Source organism: Caloenas nicobarica, chromosome Z, assembly GCF_036013445.1.
Source record: "Caloenas nicobarica isolate bCalNic1 chromosome Z, bCalNic1.hap1, whole genome shotgun sequence".
Lineage (NCBI taxonomy): Eukaryota > Metazoa > Chordata > Aves > Columbiformes > Columbidae > Caloenas > Caloenas nicobarica.
This window is the reverse complement of record NC_088284.1, coordinates 59,770,190-59,796,233: the sequence shown is the minus strand read 5'-3', so window position 1 is coordinate 59,796,233 and position 26,044 is coordinate 59,770,190. Positions and strand designations below refer to the sequence as shown.

Sequence of the window (26,044 nt, the reverse complement as noted above, 5' to 3'; positions counted from 1 at the left end):
TATACAGCCAAGGTGACAGAGGGACTGTGCTCACTCCGAGGAAGTCTCTTGCCCTGGGGATGCAATGCAAGAGTTGCAGGAGCCAAAATAAATTACATAATCCCTAAAAAACAAGTTAGCAGTATCATTGGGTCAGATGGATGCATGGAGAGTGAAGAGGTATACATTTTTATAGCCAGTTTAAAACTCTCCACCACTGAGTTTGCTTACTAACAGCTAAAATGTAGCAGATTCCAGTTCTAAGTATGAATAATGTGAGATGATGGATAACATTTGTTGTTTTATGTCTTGTGATTGTGCACATCTTTGCACTTAACTGTATGAGTATAAGCTTTGGGTGTCACAAGTCTTTCTCAGCTTGCTTTGGAGATTTGCCAACTCTCAGTCTTATCAGATCTTCTCTTAGCAAACAAAAGTTCTGTAGCTTAATGGTGTTTTTTGAGTCTTTCCCACAGAGTCTTTACCATCCAGTGAGCTACACCACAGCAAGGCAAGGAAAACAAAGCAACAAAACAGAGATAGAAAGTCTGTGAGAGGAAAGAAGAATAAAAAACCCCTTCAGGTGCCGGTATGTGCAGATGCAAAAGAATCACATATCACATAGCTGTATTTTTCATTGAGAGCAGTTCTGCAGTGTGGCTTAGTTGAAAATGCTGCACAGAAATTGGTGTGTCTTTTTTGTGTGTCTGGCTTTGGTTTAACTTCCCTTTTGTTTGAATGTGTGGGATTTCAGCTGAAGTCTATGGACTTTGCTAGATAATGTACCAAGGTGTTATTGATTTAGACAGAAAGGAATCAGTCCTTGCACTGTAGCTGACAGGAGGACTTGGGGAGGCTTCATATGATCTAGGGTAGACTGAAGGAGCGATGACCTGTACCCAGGTGGTGTGCAACTGTAAACAAGAAAACCAGGACTCCTAATGTTATCTCCTGCCTACAAGAGTCCAACAGTCTTGTCTCTGAATCCATTGAACATTTAGCATATTACAGAAAACATATTGATTGTGTCATATGTATAGAGCAGTTTTCATAACGTGTGTAGATATATAAAAATCTATTTATAAAGTTACAAAGAGATTCCTAAGATGTTTGTCAGCTGGAAAGAGTTATCTCTGTTTAATGCGATGAAAGCTGAAGACTTACATGTTTACATAATATGTTCAGGTCAGCAACAGATCTTAGACTTTAACTTTGAGACCTAATACCTCTGAAGGTATTCTGAGGGACTTCAGACTTTGTTTTAAAAAGCTGTAGTGCTAGATGTTTCATCAGTAGTATTTACTAGGCAACATGTGTCTTCTGCAGCTTGTAACAAAAATGAGAAAATCTGTCTCTCAGTTGGGAGCAAGTTCAGTCACTGGCGTTTCAGTGATGCTCTGAAAGGCCACATCACAGGCTGTCAGAGGAACTGCAGAGGTGCTAGTCATCCTATAAATTGAGTGTCGTTTTGTGTGTGTTTTGCCAGGTGATTAGAGTGGATGATTGTCCCCAGAACACCCAAGTGAGCTCAGAGCCTGCAGAGATCAATGTCTGGGATGAGCAAGAGAAACACAGCAAGAACTGGCTCACTGTGTCTAATTTCAGTCAGCTAAGTATGTGATATTTTGCAGATGGTGAAATTCAGAACAACTTTTAAAAAGCAGCAGTAAATAAGAATTCACAAATTCAAAGTGTCATCCACCACTTTCACTTTGTGGCTTAATTTTTACAGAATGAGAATTAGATTGCAGGCACACATGACTTGATTATTTACTGTGTCATTGCAGAGGTAAAAGAGACATAGGTTGGGTGAAAGGTCAGTTAAATCTTTCTGGGAGTGCTGCCTGAATAGTGTATAATCCTGAGGAATAAGTGGGAAGCAAGGAGGATGATATCCTTGTCTCCTCTCCTGAGGTGTCTTCTAAAGTGGCATCCTGGCTAATTGCAAAATTAAACTATCTCCTGAATTTCTCAAGGCATTTACACTCCCAGGCAGTGCTGCAATACTGTATGTGCTGGCAGATCCTCTTCATGCATTATTCATTACTCATTGCTCAGAAACACATCCTCCAAAGAGTGGAAATGAATTCTATGCCATCTCTGTTGGAATGAGAAGGGAACGGTATTCTTACTCTTCTTTTAGTAATTCTCCAGCTCTTTCATTCTAAGAAATCCATTGCACAGTTCATCTTATCTTCCAGCTTTTCTGTGATGTGGCTCCCTGGCTTCATCCTGAGAGCTGCTGGGAGAAGCATCAGGGAATGCTGTGACTCAGAACAGCGTGATCTGAGAAGGCTGCGTTCCTCTGAAATCTGCTGACAGAATGGAAACAGTCCATTTTAATCCTATGGAATTCTGTTTCTGCTTTTACAGCCCATTACACGTTTGTTGGGGCAATACGGTATATAGGTGTTTATTTTATAGCACTGCATAGGTGTTTAATTTGTAGCAGTAGAGCTGTTCATTTACACTCTGGAAATAGCTGACACCTGCCCTTTTGGCTAGGTTTGGAACGTCTCAGTTACATGCACCAGAAAATGAAAAATCAAGACATCGGTAGACATCCTATACCATTCAGTGATTACCTGAGGCATTCTCGAGAGGTAAGACCAAAGATTACACCTCCTAGTACATAGTTTTGGCTAGGATAAGCCCAGGGTAGCTCTAATGAGATCCCTGGACTTGCTACTATAGGTTCTTTGTCATGAAATGCCTCTTGAGAGATGAGGAACTTTGTTGTCTGCTGGCACAGCACATGTGTGCAAGTAAATGAATAATTTAACAGCTGTTAACACTCTATTAATATTATTGAAGCAGGATATTAAATTATTGAATCATGGAGTGGTCCTGAGTATGAAACAGTTGGTCAGAAATGACACATGAGTTGATGTTTCATTAGGCAGTGAGCGAGCACACAGCTTGATCTTGAACTCGTGGGCAGAATTGGTGAGCAGAGTGAAGTAAATTTTTGGAAAGTTAGCTATAGAGCTCCTAGTCTATCACTCAGAGATAGTTTGTTTTTTTTTTTTTCAAAGTGAGAGTTAAATATTAATAATAATTGCAATGTTTGGATTTCTAAACCACTGGTTTATAAACGTGGTATCTTATTGTTTATCAGAATTAATTCACAGCTCTGTAATGTAATGGTCCTCTGCCTATGTAAGTCAACATTGGCTCATTGACTTCGATGCAGCTAGACTAATATGTCCTGAAGACTGGGGACAGGAATCTGGATTATGGAAACTTCCATCTGTTTTTAAATGGTGTAGCTAATGGAAGAAAATGTATCTTTCACGATATTACACAGGGATATCTCAGAGGTATGAAAGGAAATTAACAAAGAGTATATTAAGAAAGAGAACTGTGAGATAATCTTTTCGTCTTCCTTTTTAAACCGCATCCTTCCTTGCCTGTTTTACTTATAGCAGTCTTGATTATTAAAATGGTGATCTTTAAAAACCTAGCTTATTTTTCACTGCAAATGCTTTGAGTTGCCCTTTTTTTTCTTTTCTTTTTTTTTAAGGAATAAAAATAAACCAGATAGTTTCAGATCTGCTGTTCTGAGTACTGTAGAACTTCAATCCCAAATAGCAGAGAAGAGAGCTTGAACTTAAATTTTTTAATTGGCAGGTTTTTGTATGAAAGAGTGGAAAGAGAGAGAAAGAGAGAAATAGAAATAATTTCCCTGATTTTATATTCTGTAAAACCTTAGCCTAGAGTCTAAAACAATGAATCTTTGAAATGTGAAACACAGGGTCAGACAAGCAAAATAAAGGCACAGTCAGGAAAACTGTGTGAAGGGACCAGGTAATCTGGTGCTTCAAAATTCGTATTGAGATATCTAAGGTAAAACTCAAGGGTGGGATATTTAAAGTTCTCAGAAGAATTCCACTGATTACAGCAGGATTAGAGTTAGGCTGAAACTAGTCACTTCCAGAACACCAGCTTCAAATTATTTATTCTTTCAAGATACAGCCTTCAATACCCACAGAGTTGCTCTGCCTCTCTTAAAGTCCTGTGTGGGTCATGAGATTTTATATATATCACTGATAACAGTGTTGCTGCATCCAACTGTTTCACTTGGAGCATGATATATTTTAAAGAAATGTGTCTTTCCTAAAGTTGTGCTTTTCAGATTTACCCATTGAACACCAGTGGTTCAGAAATCCCTCCTGATGGGTAGCAGGGAGCAAAGCAAAGGTGTGTGTAGGAAAGTTTTTTTGTCAAAGATTTTTCATCTGAAAAGTGAGCTACAAGGTGAAAATATGAGTGAAATAAAAAGAATGTGAGTTAAGTTTCAGGTAATATTCAAAACTGAATTTTAGCTAAATTATCTTTAAACTGCATCGTCTTTGAACTTTTCTGGGGAGCTCTGTTTCTTTTGAGGGTTGAAATCTGCCTGACTTCAGAAGAATAAACTCATTTCTGACTAGCACCTTAGGAGGACCAGGCTAGCTCCAGTTATCCTTAATATGGCTGGAAGTCTAAAAGACTATTTGAGTACTTCTTTAACTATAAGACCTGGAAAATATATAATCCAAATACCGCTGGAGAGCTGTTCGATGTATTACCTTCTTCTGTTAGAGAGGTTTAGGGTGCATATTTTCAACAACAGTAAAGCCTATCCCTAAACTGGAATTCTGCAACATGGAGAGAGTTCTCTGATACTGTCCACATTAGTAGACCCTTAACAGGCTTTTGTGAGTATATTGAGATATAGGTGGGTACCTGCGTATTTTGTTCAAATGTGTGGAGACAGCATGGCAAACTGTAATGTGAGCAAATCGGTTCCATATTAGTGTAGGTATGGCAATGTTGTGATTCACCTGCCTGTCACTGTCATTATTCATGCTAACAATAAGAACATCTATAAATGCTTTCAAGATTGTACCTTTTTGAGTTGCGCAGTGTGTATATGACAGTGGTGTGCAGATTTTACCAGTAAAAACATCTCTCTTCGTTACAGGATTTGAATAATAGCATATTTGGAACCACCAAGAAAAGTAATCTGAACAGGAACTGCTTGTATGTATTAAGATATTCACATGCTTTTAGAAAGAGACTTCTATATATTCTGCAGGTTTCAACTCCCGTTCTGCAATATCCTTAGGATGAGAAATTTATGTGAAATGAAGAGTTTAGGCAATTCAGTCTGTTTAAATTTCTCTAAAGGAAGCCTTATTAATTGAGACAAAGGAGATCCATTTAAACAAAGTGTATAATTTTAGGTGGACACCTCTTTTTATTCTAACAATTATCCAATTTTCTAATTCAATCACTAAGATCACCATAGCATCTTTAACTAGCCACTATTCCAATCTAGTGGGCATGAAAAGTTACATTTGCTTTTGCTGTGCAAATTGGATGTTTCCTTTTTTAATAATTGAAATACTAGCAGCTCGTGAAAGCTTCTCTCATTCTCTGATTAATCTGTTTTTTACTGACTCTGTACATTTACAAAGTATTTATCCTGGTTTTCTTAATGGGTTTTCAATAGTTATTAAGCTTTGATTATATTTAGTGAAAGTATACTGCTTTCAAACGTGTTTTTAATTTTATTGTTGCTTTTTTGATTCTTTCCACCTTGATTGATCATTATCTTAATATTGGGGATATTTTTCCCACATGCAGTGCTATCTCGATTTTCCTTTTCTTTTTCTTTCTTATTTTGATCAACTTCTTTTATATCTCTCTTATTTAGTAACAGTGGATATAATAAACAAAAGACACTAGAAAGCTGTCATATCCCGTGTGGTTTCACCATGGAAATAGGAAAAAAAAGAAAGAGACTGTGGTTTTTACCCATCCTGTGTCATTTATAGGCAGTACGCAAACTGCATACTCACCAGCAGGACTTACAGGCCATTGAGTGGCCTGATTCTGTCACTTAGTCTGTTGTCTTCAGTGGGATCTCTCTGGTCTGTGAGGTGAATCATATCTGCTGTCTTCTGTAACAAAGACTGCTTTAATGTTGATGCTGATGCTGTAGTCTTTCTGCAGCCTTGCTAATCCAAAGGACCATCAGTTTAAAAAGTCTGGTTTTGTGCAAGCAATATTAATGGTGTAGGCAGCTTTGAATACTTTTCAGCATTGATTGAAAAATGAACAGTTGTGTATGTGATTGAAGTGGTCTTTAACTGACACTGTTATTGCAGTGTAAACAGCATGAACAGTGGTGCAAAATCATAAAAGCAGCAGAACATAAGCAGAGAAAGAAACATACAGAAATTTGTGGCTCTTCTTCAGTAACTGAATATTATTTGCTGACTGTTGCAATGAACAAAGTTGCACCGAGGGCTGTTAAGTTTCATGATTGCTGACCAAACCTTTGTGAGTTTTGCTGTCACATGGATCACATATGTACTAGTATTAGCTTAAAGACAGAAATTTTGGATTAAAATATCGAACTTTTGCTTTTAAACAGGTTAAGAACTTCAGAGGAAACTGACAGTAAGTTTTTGGTTGCTTATCACTCATTTTAATTCCTCTCTGCAAATCTCACTCTGACAATTTTAGAGTACAAACTCCAAAAGGAAGTTAATTTACTGTAGTTGAAGGGTTATAGGAAAACATTCAGCTATTGTTTCATATGTTACCAATTTGTACTTTAAAGGGGTTTTGTTTGTTTGTTTGTTTTTTAATGAGAGCATGTTTTTTTCATGATAGCTGCAAAATCTTAAAATAGTCTATTTTTACTCTAGTCTGCCCAGTAATGTTATCCTGTTCAACAGGAAGAAACTCTTTAAGATGATGGTACTGCTTTCATCCCTGGCAGTCTAAGAGACCTCCAGAATTAAAACAGGCTATATACCTGAGAATAGATTTTTAATGTATGCTTAATTTTTAAAGTCACAGTTTGGTGTGATTCCTCCGTTTGTGTGATTTCCCTGAAATTATGAAATCAGTGAAGGATTATTGGCCATTATGAAATGGCCAATGAAGAAATGCAAGGTTCACAGAATCACAGAATGTTAGGGATTGGAAGGGACCTCGAAAGATCATCTAGTCCAATCCCCCTGCCGGAGCAGGAACACCCAGATGAGGTTACACAGGAAGGTGTCCAGGTGGGTTTTGAATGTCTGCAGAGAAGGAGACTCCACAACCTCCCTGGGCAGCCTGTTCCAGTGTTCTGTCACCCTCACTGTGAAGAAGTTTCTTCTCATATTTAAGTGGAACCTCCTGTGTTCCAGCTTGTACGCATTGCCCTTTGTCCTATCATTGGTTGCCACTGAGAAGGGCCTGGCTCCATCCTCGTGACACCCACCCTTTATATATTTATAAACATTAATGAGGTCACCCCTCAGTCTCTTCTTCTCCAAGCTAAAGAGACCCAGCTCCCTCAGCCTTTCCTCATAAGGGAGAAGCTCTACTCCCTTAATCATCTTTATTGCCCTGTGCTGGACTCTCTCCAGCAGTTCCCTGTCCTTCTTGAACTGAGGGGCCCAGAACTGGACACAATATTCCAGATGAGGTCTCACCAGGGCAGAGTAGAGGGGAAGGAGAACCTCTCTCGGCCTACTAACCACCCCACTTCTAATACACCCCAGGATGCCATTGGCCTTCTTGGCCACAAGGGCACAGTGCTGGCTCATGGTCATCCTGCTGTCCACCAGGACCCCCAGGTCCCTTTCCCCTACACTGCTCTCTAACAGGTCATTCCCCAACTTATACTGGAACCTAGGGTTGTTCTTGCACAGATGCAAGACTCTACACTTGCCTTTGTTATATTTCATTAAATTTTTCCCTGCCCAACTCTCCAGCCTGTCCAGGTCTCACTGGATGGCAGCACAGCCTTCTGGCGTGTCAGCCACTCCTCCCAGCTTGGTGTCATCAGCAAACTTGCTGACAGTGCACTCTATTCCCTCATCCAAGTCACTGATGAATGTATTGAATAGTACTGGTCCCAGTACTGACTCTTGAGGGACTCCACTAGATATAGGCCTCCAGCTAGACTCTGTCCCATTGACCACAACTCTCTGGCTTCTTTCCTTCAGCCACTTCACAGTCCACCTCACTACCCGATCGTCCAGACCACACTTCCTCAGTTTAGCAGCGAGGATGCTGTGGGAGATGGTGTCAAATGCTTTACTGAAGTCAAGGTAGACCACATCCACTGCTTTGCCATCATCTATCCACCTGGTTATGTCTTCATAAAAGGCTATGAGGTTGGTTAAGCATCACTTCCCCTTGGTGAAGCCATGTTGACTGCCCCTGATGACCCTCTTATCCTTGATATGCCTTGAGATGGCACCAAAGATAAGTTGTTCCATCACCTTCCCAGGGATGGAGGTGAGGCTGACCTGTCTATAGTTGCCTGGGTCCTCTTTCTTGCCCTTTTTGAAGACCGGAGTGACATTTGTTTTCCTCCAGTCCTCAGGCACCTCTCCCATTTCCTAAGACTTGGCAAAGATGATGGAGAGTGGTCCAGCAATGACTTTAGCCAGCTCCCTCAGCACCCACGGGTGCATCTCATGTGAACGCATGGATTTATGGATGTCCAGATTGCTCAATTGGTCCCTAACCCAGTCCTCATCAACCAAGGCAAACTCCTCCATTGCCCTGCCTTCCTCTGGGGCCTCAGGGGTACGGGGCTCCTCAGGACAGCCTCCGGCAGAGTAGACAGAGACAAAGAAGGCATTCAGTAGCTCTGCCTTCTCTGTATCTTCTGTCACCAGGGCACCCACCCCATTCATCAGTGGGCCTACATTGCCTCTAGTGTTAGTTTTATCTGCCATGTATTTGAAGAAGCTCTTTCTGTTGTACTTGAACCCTCTTCCCAGGTTTAACTCTAGGAGGCCTTAGCTTTCCTAGTTGCCTCCCTGCATCCTCTGACAACAGCCTTATATTCTTCCCAAGTGGCCAGCCCCTCCTTCCATGATCTGTAAACTCTCCTCTTCCACTTGAGTTTGCCCAGCAGTTCCCTGTTTAACCACGCAGGTCTCCTGGCTCCCTTCCTTGACTTCCTATGTGTCGGGATGCACTGATCTTGAGCTTGGTAGAAGCAGTCCCTGAATGTTAACCAACTATCTTGGGCCCCTTTACCTTCAAGCAGCCTTGCCCATGGGATTTCCCCTAGCAGGTGTTTGAAAAGGCCAAAGTCGGCCCTGCTGAAGTCCAGGGTTGCAATTCTGCTCGGTATTCTGCTCCCACCACACGAGATCCTGAACTCCACCATCTCATGGTCGCTGCAACCAAGGCAGCCCTCCACCTTTACTGCTTCAACCAGACCCTCCTTGTTAGTGAAGATGGGATCCAACAGCGCTCCTCTTTTAGTTGGCTCATCCACCATTTGCATCAGGAAGTTATCATCAGTGAAGTCCTTCCAGCAAACATCAGGGAAGTTAAAATCCCCCACAACAACCAGAGCCTGTGACTGTGAGGCCACGCTCAGCTGCCTGTAGGCCTCATCACCTTCCTCACCCTGATCTGGTGGCCTGTAATAGACACCCACAACAGATCACCGCTGCCAGCTGCCCCTTAATTCTCACCCACAGACTCTCAACTTGCTCCTCAACCGCACCTGGACAGTACTCTATACATTGTAGTTGCTCTCTCACATAAAGAGCAACTCCACCACCACGCCTGGCTGGCCTGTCTTTCCTGAGAAGGACATAACCATCCGTGACCACATTCCAGTCATGTGAGCTGTCCCACCATGTCTGTAATTGCCACCAGATCATAATCTCCTGACCAAACGCAGGTTTCTAACTCCTCCTGCTTATTCCCCATGCTGCGCGCATTGGTGTGCAGGCATTATAGTACTGGTTATAGTGAGGAATTACTTTGTTCCACAAAAGAAGAGTGCTGGTTAACTTCACCTGCATTTGTTGCCTTTTAGTCTGTCTTCCAGTTTTCCTGACATGCTACTTAGCTGTGAGAGGCTCAGCAGCTGGGCATCTACCTCTTTTTGAGGCTGGTTGTGTCACAGAAGCGAGTTGCTCTTAGGCTTTATCTCCCCTTCAAGCACTGCGCTTCCCGTGTCTGGCTGTGCACAAAACGCTGCAGTGCCGCAGCGCACTGCTGCAAGCGTAGTGAGTTGTGGGGCAATTCTGTGGAGCGCACCATTGCTTTGATTAAAATCCAGTTTTCCCATCCTCAAAAGGAAGGACTTCTTAGCCCTTATTTGTCTTTTAATGTTTGTTGTTTTACGACATACGAAATGCAACAAAACTAGTTGGGTCCAGCAAGGAAGAGACCAAAAGGGACCTTGAATCACTGAAGCCACTCAGTGGAAATGCTGGCCCTTCCCCCAACATCTATTTATGTTTCTTATTTAAGATTTTTTTTTTTGCTAGAAAATGGAAAATAAGCAAATAAAATAGAACAAGAAGAAAAGTGTAATGTTCAAGTATTTTGGTGAAGATTTGGTTTTGATTATCTCATTTTTCAGAATTAAAACTATACCTATTTTCTGAAATCTGACATTTTGAAGTGTTGTTTTCCGATAGAACAAAGTGATTTCATCTAATTAATGGAAATGTGCTCATTAATCTTGGCTTTATTAAAGAGACTTTTTTTAAAACAAAGATTTTTGGACCAGATTTTATCTGGCTGTGCCTGTTAAATATATAACCACAGGAATTGTTTCTCTGTTTATATTTTTAACAGCATTTTAGACACTGTGAGTTAATGGGACTGTATTATAATAGCTTTGGTGAGATAGTATAGTTAATGGAATGCTTAATGACTGAGGATGGAGTTGGAAAAATCATGCCTTTGGGAGGCTGTGAAGCATGATGGACAGCAATGTGCTTTATTATCCCAGAGGTGTAATTGGCTTAGAGAAGCTACATGTCCTTGAGGTTAATATCACAAGTTTCCCACCATTTCCTTGAATAAATAAGTCATCTGGCTATATTACATTGATGACTGAAATCTGCCAATATACTGTACATTATAATGTACTTAAAATCTATTAGTAATTCTCCTCTTTAGAATGCTGAGACAGTACTTCTGATTAATCTGTTTCACGACAAACTCCGGGATGGAAGGAATTCAAAAATCATACATTTGTCTCTGCTGCTATAATAATTAACGTAATGATCCTTTAAACATTATTTTAGATATCTTTGCCTGCTTGAAAACATCTCAAGATCTGCATCATCACTACTCAGGTAAGCAGGAGGCACCAGAATGATAGCTGAGTAATTTAACAAATTTAAAAGAACATTAGTTCTTCCCTTGTCATCCTCTGTGATTTTCATTTTGAAGAGTTGCACAACTACCCATTGCTAAGAAGGTTCTGTGTTCATTCATGTCTAACACTCCAGTGAGGAAATTATGAATTGTTTTCTTTCTGCTAATTGCTGCATTCTTACTATTTCTGGCAAATCCAGAGCAGAATGTAGACAATCACTTTCAAAATATCAGTGGAAATGAATAGCGCTCCGATTCCTGGGGAGGCAGAAGGGGCACTTATTTATTTATTGCTGTCACTTCCCCTCACACCTCCCACATCCTCCTTTGTACTTCTGGAATAGGTTTCTTCAGTTAATTGGTCCTGTATTACTTAACCTGTGTTTATATACCTATGAACTCCTGGAAATCTGGCAGGGAATAAATCATTTGGATGCTAATTGCCTGCAGTCCTGTCTTTTCCTGGACTGAGTATGCACAGATTTTCCCACAAGGCGTGAATTTCAGTTTTTCCCGGGGGAGAACTGAGCAGATCGTGTCAGTAGATGTCCCTGTTGCCTACAGGACTCAGCTGCCTCTAAAGGGATGCGGAGGGTAAACCAGAAGCATTAGCAGCTTCCTGAAGTTAAAAAAGCTGTGTGATTTTCACTGGGAACAACACCTCCTGGTTTGTAATCAGTGTACAGGAATAATTTCTCTGACATCCTGGCATTGTTGCAGTGATTAATTTGGCTCTTTTCAGGCATGCTATTTGAGATTAGGTGGGACTTTTTAGCACTGATGAGGGTGGTTTCCACTATGAGTTAACAAATGTCTCAAGAAGTTTCCAGTGTAGATTTTCTTTCCTTGGGAAGTTCAGGGTAGAATTTAGCCATCTAAGCCCAAAAGTTTGGTACTACAATTCTGCACCATATACTGCTTATGCATTATTTTTGCTATCACATTGTGCAGGCAAATACAGTTCTGCCTCTCTACACACCCAAAAGAACTTGAGTTTTGACCCAAGCTCAGCAGCTGGTGCAAGTCCACTTCACATTGCTTCTGGAGGCTCTAGACCAGGGGTGTCAAACTCATTTTCACTGGGGGCCTCGTCAGCCTTGCAGATGCCTTCAAAAGGCCATATGTAATTTTAGGACCGTATAAATCTAACTACTCCAACTTTTATACGGTCCTAAAATTACATTTGGCCCTTTGAAGGCAACCGCGAGGCGGATGTTTCGCCCCCACCATGAAAATGAGTTTGACGCCCCTGCTCTAGAGCGCTGGCATGGTCTGACAGGACAGGTCTGGCAGCTCCTCTGTTCACATCCTTGTTCCTGCTATGCACTATTTTTGTGACTAGAGCATGTTCCTAGTGAGGCAGCAAGGTAGGACCTTGGTCTACGGTCCATGTTCCAGAACTATTCAGGCATGTTAACTGATACCTGTTGAATTCAGAAAAGGTAAATGAGACTAGAAATGCAGTCTGAAATGCAGATCTAAAATGATGGCCTTAATTCATGAGTTGCCATGTCATGGATCCCCTTTGCTCTCTCTTTCTGGGCTAAATAATCTCTAATTAATTTCTGCTCGGAAGAGTAATCTTAAAAGGATAGACAGATGGTGTCCAAGCTCTGGAAGGTCTGCCATCAGGGCTTTTAGGTTGCTCTGCAGAGAAACACAGCTCTGCTATGGTTCACTCTCTGCTTTGGATACTAGTTTTGTCTTCAGCCATTGAAGAGGGAAATTAGACAGTGAGCACTGTAGCATCCCAATTGCCTCCTTGTTCCCTTGTGACCCTCTTTGTGGCTTACTTCATACCTCACTCCCCCTTCCTGATAACTGAGTCATTGTGAAGACAAATCCATAAATATTTAGTTGTCGCTCTGAAGTTTTGAAAGTGTTTGCCTGAGAAGTAAGCTGCCAATTAGGGAGATATGATAATGTTAGTGATGTTGTTTGGCGAGGAGCCCAGATGAAGAAGCAGTGCTCTGTGCACCCCAAGCATGGATTTTCCTGTGATGCCTTGCTAAATCCCCAGGTGCTTCTGAGCCTGACAGAGACAGGCAGGGAGGGCAGCTGGGGCCAAATGTGTCTCTTTGGCACAGTGTGAGTGTCACTGCCCTGGAGCTGGCAGGAGAAGGAATCAGCAGCAGCCCTTGATGGAAGGAGGAGGATGAAGAGTTAGCAGAATCAGTCCTAGCCAGAGTGCAAGGGGCTTGTCCCAAAAAGCCTGTTTCCTTAGAAGAAGGGAATCAATGAATGGGAGAGAGAGTGGCAGCTGATGCTTATGAGATGCCATAGGTGTGCAAAGGGGAGTTGCTAGCTGGATAGAATGGTGCTCAGGTCTAACAGAAGATCGCACTGCAGCCTCCTTGGCTTTGCACACTACAGTAAAGCGTGGCCAGATATTTTTGAAAAGCAGCCAGCTTGTTCTTTATTCAGTATAGTAGTGAAATCTATGTTGTTTGCAGCTGTTGAAAGAAACAACTTAATGAGACTTGCTCAGACCATACCATTTACGCCAGTCCAGCTCTTTGGTGAGTACGAACTTCCTGGTTATGTTTTTTGCTTTATAAATTGTCAGTGCATTATGTCTTTAAAGACTATGTTTGGGAAATTTCCTTAGATTAATTTCAGCAATTCTTTTCTAAAAGAGGTGAACCAGGAGATAATTGTAGTCATGCAATAATTTGGGAACTTTTGGAGGTTATCTGGTTCAACTCCCTCTACAGCAAATTCTGATCAGGTTGCTGAGGGCCTGTCCAATTGCCTTTTGAATATGTCTATAAATGGAGAGTCCTCAGCTTCTCTGGACAACCTCTTCCAGTGTTACTGGCTTAATTGTTAACCTAGTATTTTTCCCAGTATTTGTTGGGGTTTCCCTTGCTGTGTCTTGTATGTGTGTGCACTCAAGTGATGACTGTCAACCTCAGAGATGAGGCTAACTTCATCTTCTCTATACCTATCATTAGAATAGCTGAAGACAGCAAAAAGGCTCCCCTTAACCTTAATACCTGCATTCTCACTCTCTCTCTCGCTCTCTCTTTCTCTCTCACAGACGCAACCATGTAAATATATGTGTAGGGTATCCCATCAAGTAGAAAACCAGGTTTTGGTTGAAAGGGCACTACTGTACCTAGTAGAGAGAACTGTAGTGTACCAAAGAAAAAAGAACTATGCTATATTGGAAGAGCGGTAGAGAATAAATAATTTGGAAGAGTTCTGAAATTAGTGTGCAGTATTGGTTTACAGAAGCAGAAGCTCTGCCTCTAGACACTTGAGATCTAGGTGCCTTCTTTTCAGTGGGTAGAATATTTTGTCTCACAGCAAATGATTGCTGATACTTGCAGCAGCATAGGATTTCTTGGGACCAGATTGCTGCAGATAATTAATATAGCTATGAGCATATTGAACATTCTAAACTTCGAAGCTCCTAAGAGACACCTTTCTAGGTATTAAATTGTCAAAAGATAATAAAATGAAGAATTAACATAAGATTAAAAAATGTGTCTAGTTAGAGTATCTTTATTCAAGTGTCTGTCTTTTATGTAAGACACTGGCTTTTGCGTTGCTTTATTTTCAATTAAAATGTGCACAAATTGTAGCATTTGACAGTATCTACCTTCTTGCTAACTGGTGAAGGCAGGCCTGGGAGCAGGGAGGAAATCTGCTGCTTTGAATCCAGTTCATCCTTATGCCATTCTTTGCCATTTTGCAGATGTAGTTACCTCATCACACTGGCGAGTGAAAACCTGTTTTTTACGAATTAACATTGCAAATAATGTGAGTTGCAAGAAGGAAACCTAGATTTTAAAAATTGGTCCGCTTTTCTGTTCCGTTCACTTATGCTGGAAGAGAGAAATGCTATATAGGGCAGCAGTGTGACTGAGTTAAAGCTCACCAGGGTTGTTCTGCTTTCAGAAATATGTTATTAGCAGGAGCAGAACACCTGAAATTTTGTGCAGTACAAATAACATTATAATTTATAGGAAAAAACAGAGATCTTAGCTTGAAACTCCAAAACTGTAAACCTCCTGTTAATTTGCTTTAGCGTGTTCTTCCAGGGCGCATGTCCTTTTCAATCTAATTTCCCTGGCTCATTGTGGCCAAGTCACCAGTTTTGAAACAATTCAGCTGTCTGTTTGCATGAAAAGGTGGTATTCTCCAGCCCTTAAATTTTATAGTCAATAACTATCACAAGCTGTGAGTGTTTGTTTGCCCTGTGTGTGTGTGTGGGTGTTTGTTTGTTTGTTTTCTTAAGCACAATTACAAGGGAAGTACTGTAAGTGTTCCATGATCTTGATTAACTTGAAAGAAGTCTTAGTACAAATTCCCCTTCCATGTAAGGGCATAAACAGAGGGAGCCACACTCACAATATTTAAAGTTCATACACTGGAGATAAAATGGTAACCCTTTAAAAAGAAGTACTTTTAAAGCTCAGGCTTCTTTAGGTACTTAAAATCTGTGGCAAATGAGATTGATTCATGTAGACCAGAGTATCAATGAGCTTTGTTTGTGTAGAAGTGTGCAGGAGGTCTTAAATTCATCTTTGTTTAGAGGCTTAATACAAGCTCTTTGGACCACTTATCACAGTAGATCTTAAGCAGAATGTGTGTAGTAAGCAGTATAAATTTAGGCTGGGTAAGTTTTCACACAGATGATAGTGATGATAAAAAAGCTCTCTTTTAAAGTGTGGCTTACGAAGGTATGTAAAGTGGTATGTTATTTTAAGATACCAGATGAAAATGCACTTCTCTTCTGTTTCTGCAACGTGTGACTTCTGCTAACAAAACTTCCTTTTATTTAAGCTGGAGAGGAAGTGACGATCTATCGGCTAGAAGAAAGTTCACCTATGAACCTTGGTAAAAGCATGTCTTCCTGGTCTCAGCATGGTATGGCTGCGATGATCCAAGTCTTGTCACAGGAGGAGATGGATGGAGGTCTGCGCAGGGCCATGAAGGTCATTTGTACTTGGTCAGAGAATGACGTATTAAAGTTGGGACAAGTATTTATCGTGAAGTCTTTTCTGCCAGAGGTGGTTCAGACTTGGCAAAAGATCTTTCGTGATGGCACAGTGTTACATCTCTGCCTGAGGGTGAGTTCAGACTTGAAGGCACACGGACTGGTCTAGCCTGATGTGCCTTAAATGTTATACTGCTTACATGTGAATGTCTTCAGCATGGTTGACATGTGGTTTGATGTTACCTTTTGGAAAGGAAAAAGGTTTTGAGGAAGATATATCTCCCATTTGTAAACAGTATACAATCAGATGTTTGTTTGTTTTGATGAATTCATGGCACGTTTCTTCATGAAAATGAAAGTAGTGCTGATAACATTATTTTCTTCAGGAGATCCAACAGCAAAGGGCTGCCCAGAAGTTAATCTATACCTTCAATCAGATGAAGCCTCATACTATTCCCTATACTCCAAGGTAAAACCACTGTCTTTATGTACGAGGTGCCAAAGGTCTCTCTTCTCAGCTGTGTCCCAGGCAGTTTTTTCTATAGTGACTTGAAATAGCTGCTGCTTAGACAGTCTGATGATAGTTAATCAACTTTTTAACAGGAAAGGCAGGCAGCTTTGAACTTAGTCTTTATATCTACATGTGATGGCAAAGTAAGCTGCTTCATAATGCCGTTCCTTAGACTTAAGCAAGAATTGCCTTTTATACAGTTAATGTAACACAATTTGATATAGCTCATTTACAGAGGGCTGAAGTAAAACAGATTATGTTATTTGTCCATAAACTATGTTTTCTAATCAAGTGCCTTGTTTTGAGAGTTATTAAAATGAGAAAGCCTTTGTGCTGTCTACCATTTGGTACCTCCTACTGTTCAAAATATTCCAGCTAGGGAAGATGTGTCCTCCTTTTTGGTATGTTTGGTTTGTGTCACGCTGTGTGCTGACTGTGAGGATGTTCATTACCCTGCCAGCTCCTGATAGACAGCATTTATATCTACAGGTTCCTGGAAGTTTTCCTCATCTACTGCCATTCAGCGAACCAGTGGCTAACCATTGAGAAGTACATGACGGGCGAGTTTCGGAAATACAACAACAACAACGGAGATGAGATCACACCCAGCAGCTTGCTGGAAGAGCTGATGCTCGCTTTCTCTCACTGGACCTACGTGTACACCCGTGGGGAGCTCCTTGTTCTGGATTTGCAAGGTGACTGCTAGTGTGGGGTCACCATTTGAAACCCAATGAAAAGCAATTCTGTCGAAAGAGAATTTTGTATTGAGGAATGGGCCAAATTCTGGTCTCATTGACATACTGTCACAGCTCAAAACCCCCTGGATATCTGTGCAGTGGTGTATGAGTATCCGCAGAAACACTCTGGTTTAATGTAGGTGTAAGGGGAAAATAATTTGGCTTCAAATGCATCTAGGCTGAATCGGCAAAAGACCAGGTAGATGAAGTGTTCAGGGGCATTTCACCCAGCTCCGAAAAAACACTCTGCAGTTAAGGTATTTTTATTAAGGTATATAAATAATAGAAACTCAAGCATACCTATCTATATATGCACACTTAGTATATATGTATACCTATCAGAAGAGTGCGAAGCGCTATCTGGATTTTTTTTTCATATTAATAAATCTGTAAGCAGTTTACATAAGCTGGAAGCCTGAATACTATTCACAAAGTCTGGTGACTCCTTCAAAGAACATGTGATCACTTTACATATGTAAGTGGGAACATGGCATATTTTAAAGAGATAAAAGTTGACAATGTCTAGAAGATGAACAGCACCCATCAAACAGTATAAACACTATTGTTTGTCATTTCTGTCAAGGGACATGTGTATGGGTAGACAGAGACTTAACATATTTACATTTTACAGCATTCAGAAGCTGTGAATTACAAAAAGACATGCTTATTATGCAAAATAAACCTATAATTCCATCCGTGCCTTCATTTGGTTTTAGCTGCACATGAAAAAAAAAAACAACATAAAGAGTGTGTCTTCACCCTAGCCTGCTAGAATTTGTCTGAAATTTGCTTGGATTTTTTATACAACTCTCGACAGTTCCAGACCAACTGTGTTGGCTCAGACATGGAGAATTAAAACATCTATGTAAATCTCATCAAGACTGAAGCTTCAGTTTCCATCCCAAGCAAACTGAAATCTGCTGTAGTTATGGCCTCATGTTTATCTTGTAGTTCTCTAATCTGGAGTTTAGGAAAAGTGCAAGGGCTGCTCCCCTTGAATTTCTAATAGCATTAATCTCTATCACTATTTACTATATAATACCAGGGCCATCTCCACATACATATACACCACATTTTGTCTAATCTACATCAACTGAAATGATTTTCATTGAAGAGTATCACAATTTCAGAGTTTTTCAGTCACAATATGCTATTTCCATAAACTTTATTGTTGTTTGTTGCGGAATATAAACTTACCATTAGTCACCTATTGAAATAAAAATAATTGCATATCATATGATCGTGGACTGTTTTGTTAGTGTAAAAGCACAGTGGTTTCCTGAGATATATGAAAAAAGCTTTCTGTTAAAACGGTAGCGTGTCATCAGTTTGGGGAAAATGGCAATGGAGGTATCAGCATTCAAAATCATAATCAAATTATTTGTTCAATATGCTCCCATGGCCACCAGAAGAAAAAAGGGATAACAGACCTAAGCATTTGCACATCACAAAGCTGTGGCTTGTTGTTTCTGTTACTTTGAAGAGAATGTGTATCTGAGAATAGATCTATTTATATAAGGAATGCCCACATATGATACCTATAGTCCAACTTAAATAGCAGTGTTACGGTTGGTTACATTTCACTTAGTTGAGCTTCATTGTAATATTTAGTGCATTTGCATAAGCCCTCCATCTACATATAAATAAACCTCAAAGCAGCTGAAGTCAGGACTGTAATAACTGTATATGTTTGTCAACACTCAACAGATTTTTATACACATAGCGATTTCTTTTTAAGTCATGATCACTTTAACTATGACACTTTATGACCTACAAAGAACATGGATAATTACAGTTTTGTTAAGTGACAGATTATGAAATCATGTCTGCCTTCCTTTGTAACATATTCTATTGACTTTGTTGTAGGTGTTGGGGAAAACCTTACAGATCCATCTGTGATTAAACCTGAAGACAAAAAGTAGGTTTATTTCTGATGACATCATCATTCACTTCAGAAATTCTGCTAACAGTCTGTATGCTTTGGGTATCTTATTTCTTACGTTTTGTGTGAGAGATTTAATTATTTTTTGCATGGTGTTTGGGTTAAATGAAGGTATGATGGCAATGGAGAGACTATGTACTCTGCTGTGCTCTGGAGGGCTGTGGACCGGGGGGCCTGTGAGTGTCCCAGCTCCCAACATGTGGTGAGTGATGTATGAACCATGGGGAAAGTCTGTGTTGCTGCACTGACAGCACAGGAGTTTTCCAGGGCTACGCAGGGAGAGCAGGAAAGGGAGACAGAAGACCCTGTAAGTCTTTTCACAAATTTGCACCAAAGGGGGTCATCGGTAACTTGAATGTAGCAGTCCTGTTTCCCCTGCCTGGTGGGGCACTGTTCTGTTGATTATATGGGGCCACAATGGCCTGAGAAGATGAGAAGAGGGCCTCTGGATCTCTGGCCTTTCCAATAGATTCTAGTGGTGCATTTGAGCACACTGAACATTACAGTCCCACAGCTGCGATACGGACGTGGTAAATCATATGTGGAAAGTTACAAAAACTAGAGAGACTACAATGAAGCAGCAGTCAGCCTTCATGCATCAAATTTCAGAATCAGAATTATGGCTGTTCTCCCATCCTGGGACCATGCTCAGCTTGGCTCCCTCTTGCTCAGCTCATGTCATCTGATTGAAGGTGTGTCTCATGTTTGTAAGGAAGGAAGATATAAATACGAATAGTCTGATTTAATACAAAGGGCAATTAACTATAGAAATATCAGATGACATGCCCAGAATTCAGAACAAATTAATATTGGCAGGAGGTTCTTAGTTCTGGGACCATTATTGGTATTTAATTAATAAGATCAGTAATAGATAATCATATTAGTGTTGTCTGAATGTTTAATTATAAATGTAGGCATATTGGCCATATAATATTTATTTCAGAAGCAACATCAGAAATATGCTGAGCACCTCACCGTGACAAAGTCTTTGCCCTAAGTAGGTCATAGGACTGTGACAAAAGCACAAGGATAGGTAGCTTAGGGTAGAAAGGCAGAGAGATCAGTCATGTAGTTGTTCGCTAGATTTTAGCAAACATTTTTAAGGTATTGCTACAGATATATAAAAGTCTGGTTTGCTACTGTTCAAGTGGATTTTTTGTATTAGTGGTAGCATAAACTGTAACAGGTATTACTGAAGACTGCGGCTAGTCATTGACCACAGTACTTCACATGGCAACTGAGCTTATCCTGTTTAAAATAGGAATAATATTTATCTACATTAGCTTGTTCATTAGTGTCCTTCTGGGTTATTTTTGTTATTAAATAATTTTGTCATGCTTAGTAAAATTTGATCACACAGATGTTATTTTCAGAACTTTTTGCTGTTTTGTTTTTTACCATCTGTAAAGCAGTCAAGTTCTAGTTAAAGAGTGAGTGTTGATTAATTAATCAAAACCAGCTTGATTTTCTTATGTTCAGAGAAATCTTCAGAACAGCAAATTGTGAAACTATACAGTTTTGATTTGAGGATCTAAAGGAATAAGGCAGTGAAACCATGGATGGATTCTGTAAGCAGCTAGCAGATACCAAATTCTAAGAAACATTTTCTAAGTAAGACAATAACAATGTAACAGTACTGTCTTTGCTCTAACCTTCATTTGCTCATAAGAGAGACACTTCAGGCAGTAGCAAGATCTATTTTAAGTTTTTGTTGGTAGGTAAGATGTTTAATCAAAACCTGTGCACTGCCTCAAAAGTTGCTTTGAGCTCACATTCTCTCAGAAGCCTAGGAGAAAATAGATGGCATCTGACTGACAGGGCTGATTCAAATTTTAGCACTAATTACAGTTAAATTATTTATGTTTTGCTTCTTTAATTCCGTTGACTTAGTGGCTCATGTCATTATCTTGTAATGAGTCTTTTCTTTCATGCATCCTGCATGCTGTGTTGAAATGGACTTGTAGTGGCAAAATGTGACCTCTAGCTCTGTGACAGTACATTCCGTCTGGGTTTTATATACAGTAACAGGACAAAAATTACAGACCTGTTTGGAAAGTATGCCTGATACTGTGACATCTGAGACAGTTCCTGAGCTGATGTAAATTGGTGTTAGTTGATAGGTATTTAACATCAGTTGAAGATCTGACCATGTGCACTGCATAGGATGTATGAAGTGATAAAATGATGCAGGTATAATGTTCACAAAAAAGTTTCCTTTAACAGCAGAAGTATTAATAATTGAGGCACATCAGTAAGGTCATGACACAGTGCAGTCCCTGCAGACAGCTGTACTGCTCAAACATCAAGAAGAATTACCTCATAGGCCAAACTCTGGATGATCTTCTTAGCATGTACTACTTGCCAAATCCACAGTAAAGTCCACACAGGTAAAGCTTTCACAAATGCTAGGTGCAGGGTGTCTGTAGAGCAGATTCAGAGATGAGAAAAATAGTGGACTGAGTTTCGATTTGGAAAGAACATATGCATTAGGCCTGCTGAGGGAGGTAAGAAGAAGCACGCTGGCCATCAAAAATCTTACTACAAACGTGAAAAGGTGGAGTCAGTGGTTATAGGTCTCTTACTCTCCCCTGTGAAAGCTCTCAAGCAGATAGTGATGGGCTGGAGGATTTAGTAACAAGTGGAGACTGTGTTCTCTGAAGCTACTTGTTAGCATGTATTTGAAGAACAAATCTATTGAATATTTATCAAGCTGTGCACTCCAGCCAAACAATTTACAGCTGAATTGCTGCCAGTAGACAAAACATCTGCATGAACTGAACCTCTGCTGTAGAAACCTCCACAACTGAAACTGGTGGACTGGAAGCTAAATCCACAAAAACATACTGAATAAATAACTTGGGCACCTCCCTGGAAGGGTGCTGCTTGCTATGAAGCCCCCCACAGTCATTTACCTTTCATTAGTAAAGCCCTGTAAATGTCTTATTGTCTGCTTTGAGCATTTGTAGCTCTGGACTACAAGGAGCACTCTTTGCATCAGCACAGTCTGGCCAGGACGAATCTGTTGCAACCTGGTAGGCATTTATGGAGCATAACTGTTAGGTAAGATTCTGCACAAAAGGAAGAACATGTTTTGGGGTTTTTTTTAAGTCCATTAGCTCACATTAACACACTTGCTAGGGGTACAGGAAAGCTGGGCTCTGTATTTTTCCCTCCTTGGAGACAAAATCAGAGCTTTAATAACCTGGAGAGAAACCTTGTTTATAAACCGTTTGTAAGGTTAGAAGGTTAGAAGCCGCCCAAAGAGTTTGGCTGGTTTCTCTTCTATACCAGGTTGTTCCTGGCTTTACAGGTCCTGTACAGACAATTCTTAAGGTCTTCCAGGGATGACCTTAAAAAATTCCAAGAGCATCTGTTTTCACTAGTTTGCTGTCATTGGTGTCTGAATGATTTTTTTCCTCTTTTCCTTCTTGAAACATTTCTTTCTGGTCCTGTGTACTGTAGACATAGAGAAAAAAAATCCAACAAGCTCAAAGATAGTCACTGTTATCTTCAATTTATTAATTATTATTATTATTACTTCTTTTTTTTTTTTTTTTGGCTACCCCCTAATCTTGTAGTATATGCCGTGATTTCTAAACTGTTGGTCATTCTTGTAATTTTTCTAATTTATCCCTATATTTCTTGAAATAGTTTTCCAAATTTAAGTACAATATTCTTCTTGAACGATTGCCCGGTGATGACTAGAGAGAACAGATAGTTCACATATATTGCAGACAGTATCCCTGTTTATCTCACAACAGCATGAGAAAATTGTCAGTCTGTCTTGTGCTACTTGCTGCCCCTCGCATGGAATAACAGATCAAAGGAAGTATCAGAGCAGTTCTGTAGCCTTGGAGTTAGTGAAGTCTTCTCAATTTCCTATAAATGCCCAAGAAAATACTTAACTGTGTTCTGTTCTTACTGGCATTTTACCAGATTATACCAAGGGATAGAAGTGGCTACATAGTACCATGTCATTTAAAGTATGTATATGGAACTTAAATAATATTTCCCTTCTTGCCTCGTTTGATGTACTAATTTGCAGTAAAGGCTGATTAGACAAGTCCTTCAGATGATCCAAGAGATAGATCGTCTTTAGCGTCTGCCAGAAATAAGAGAGATACTAAGTTTTCTATAGTAGTTTTGGCTGATCATGGCTTTTCTCCTGTGTAAAAGGGAAGAGTGTTGTACTTGAAAACTTCCTTCTTTGGAGAGAATATATTTTGTTAGTGTGGATTACAGATAGATTTGAGAGACTTAAAATATTTTTCTATAGCTTCTCAGAGCTATAATTTATTTCAGATTTTAAAATGTGTTGTTTCCACTCTGCATGTCATTAAAATAAAATAATAGCATTCATAAAGTTTCTTTGGAAGTATTTCTTGTGTGCAGTGCTCTGTGATGTCTAGGATGTCCATTAAATTACTGAGAATAATGCTGGAGCAATATGAAAATTAATGAACACTGATCTTTCAGACTACATTAAGAATCTGTTATAATTATGTGATACTTCTAATACGTGTGTATTTAACTTGCTTCTGTTTGTGTCAGCTTCATTCAGAATATGAAATACACTTCCACAAATGGATCTCCTAGTAATGTTGCTGAATTGGCCTGAGTGCAGACACATGGAAATGAGCATAGGAAGAAGCCAATAAATTTTAAAGTGTTGCTTGTCAGCAGCGTATTGCGGGGTTCTGGTTTTTTGGTTTTTGTTTTTTGTTTTTTGGTTTGTTGTTGTTGGTGGGTTTTTTGTGCTGCATATCGATGTGATTAGGGCTCTGCTTGCTTTTGGCTTTCTGTTCTTAAATAAGGTAAAAGTAAGTCCTTGCTAGCTCTGGTTTGTTCCCAGGTGCCTACCATCGAAACCAGAACCAAACCATTAGTTTGATGAGAATGAGTGGTGGCTGCAACAGTCACTCAGATTCTGGTGTATGTTTTCTAAATGTCACTGTGCCCAAAATTCCTTTGAACGTTTTAGTAGGAACTGCTGGGTCTGTCCTGTCTTGTGTTAGACCATCTCTGAGATGCAGCAGGAAGGAAAAGTCGTATGAGGTATATATAGGATAATACTTTGCCAGAACTGGCAGTTTTCTTGTCACAAAGCTCAGAAACTTGTGGTGCATGCTAAGCTTTGATTGTCTTTATACAAAGGGCTAACATCTCTGATTTAAGACATGGAAAATATTGTAATTTCCCTCCCCTACAATTGCTTTTTTTTCCAAGTTCCTTGATTATTTAATAATATTTCTTTTAGGTCTGGAAAGATGGCGTTTGGACCAGCAAACCTAGGAGAAGGTGCAATAAGAAATTTTATCACAAAGCATCGTTGTAACTCTTGCTGCAGGAGGCTGAAACTTCCGGGTATGCAAAGTAAAGATTAATTTTTTATCTATGTATTACTTTTTGAAGTGCAACAAATTAAAGGCCTAGGGATGCTATAAAGACAAGAACCGAAATCCAGTTGACCTGAAAGATTACAGCAGGCACACTCTCCATGCAAAAGCAGGTATGAGAATATTGCTCTTTGGCCTTGCTCTTTGGCCTTGCTCTTGCCTAGAACCTGTGTAAAGGTTGGAGCCTTTCAACCTGATGTTTGCATTCAGCACAAAAACTTCTGCCCATTGAATTGTTTCCTCTGCTTTGCAAAATGGCAGCTCATTTTCCCAGGGTCATCACTACAGAAAACATCAGCAAAAATTTTGAGAATAAGAAGGAGTATTTATCTAAAAATTTGCAATGCATTAGCCGGGAGAAAGCTCACTGGAGGTTTCCTGGCCATGGGGTAGGGTGCTGTACACTGCAGGCTTAACTTCTGCTTAGTTGGATTGCCTGTTATTTATGTTCGGTTTGACAGAATGTGTTTCTGTTTGATGTGGGGCAGATTTAAAAGACTCAAAGCCAAAACATTGCTATTCTGGATGAATTTCGACACACCTTTTTTTTTTCTAGGGAAAAGCTCCTTACTTTCAATGCCTACATGGAGTAATAATTGCTGTTTGATTCTGAAACAGAAACTGCAGAGTTATTGTTTTTCATCATTTGTATCTGTGGCAGCTAGAGATAATTGAGGGAAAAATAAGCTGAATGAGTATAGTCAGGGAAGGTTCGTTTGTAAGCTCAGAGCATTTTGGGTCCCGGCTCTGATTTGCCCCACTGCAGATTTTCTTCCTCCTGGAAAGAAGCTGCAACCAGTCACTGGGTTGGACACTGCCTGGGGTGCACTTGCTTTTCAAACATTTACTTGGCTGCATCATTGAATTTATTTGCTTGCCATAGATTTGAGAAGTGACTACATACTGGAAAGGATTGGTCCAGCCTTTGAAACAGAAACGGAGACAAGCACCAGAGGAGCTGACGATGCAGACGAGCCTTTAGAGTATGACACGCGACTGTGAAGTGGTGGCTGTGAGCTGACCCTGTGTGTTTGTGCGCTCAAAACCCTGCCCCTTATCACTGCCATAGGCCAGTCCAAAAGAACAAAATGCAGATGTCTGAGTGCAGCATCTATCTGCCCTCAACAGATCCTATAGGCAAGGAATCATACTTTAAAAAAATCTTTATTTACTCCCCTTTCATGCTTTTGTGCTGATCTTTCTTGTACAGCTCAGTGAATTGCCAGGAGCAGGTCACCCCTTAGCTGGATGAACTTTCTCATCAGTGCCTTATTTTTTTTTTTTTTAAATACGTGGATTACAGTTCCAAACTGTACTTTCTTAAGAAAATAACTGTGACAAGCATGTTTCCAAGGGGCAGTGATTTGATGTTTTTCTCTCTGCTTTTTAGTAAATAAC

The 26,044-nt window shown here is 40.1% G+C and overlaps 1 protein-coding gene across 1 annotated transcript; it reads left to right on the top strand.

Annotated features, from left to right (window-relative positions):
• The first annotated feature begins 144 nt into the window (after window positions 1–144).
• On the top strand, window positions 145–25,648 carry LOC136002095 (transient receptor potential cation channel subfamily M member 6-like). Its single transcript, XM_065656927.1, has 10 exons — window positions 145–159; window positions 1,466–1,592; window positions 11,043–11,093; window positions 13,569–13,652; window positions 15,907–16,193; window positions 16,447–16,529; window positions 17,061–17,266; window positions 19,175–19,226; window positions 24,508–24,614; window positions 25,530–25,648. Exons 1-10 carry the CDS (start codon window positions 145–147, stop codon window positions 25,646–25,648), a joined length of 1,131 nt encoding a protein of 376 aa, XP_065512999.1.
• The last annotated feature ends 396 nt before the right edge of the window (window positions 25,649–26,044 follow it).

Bases quoted from the DNA above. Each gene is read 5' to 3' on its own strand.
- LOC136002095 (XM_065656927.1), top strand. The intron at 16,194-16,446 runs GTGAGTTCAGAC...TATTTTCTTCAG, and splicing joins TGTTACATCTCTGCCTGAGG to GAGATCCAACAGCAAAGGGC. The intron at 16,530-17,060 runs GTAAAACCACTG...TTATATCTACAG, and splicing joins ACTATTCCCTATACTCCAAG to GTTCCTGGAAGTTTTCCTCA.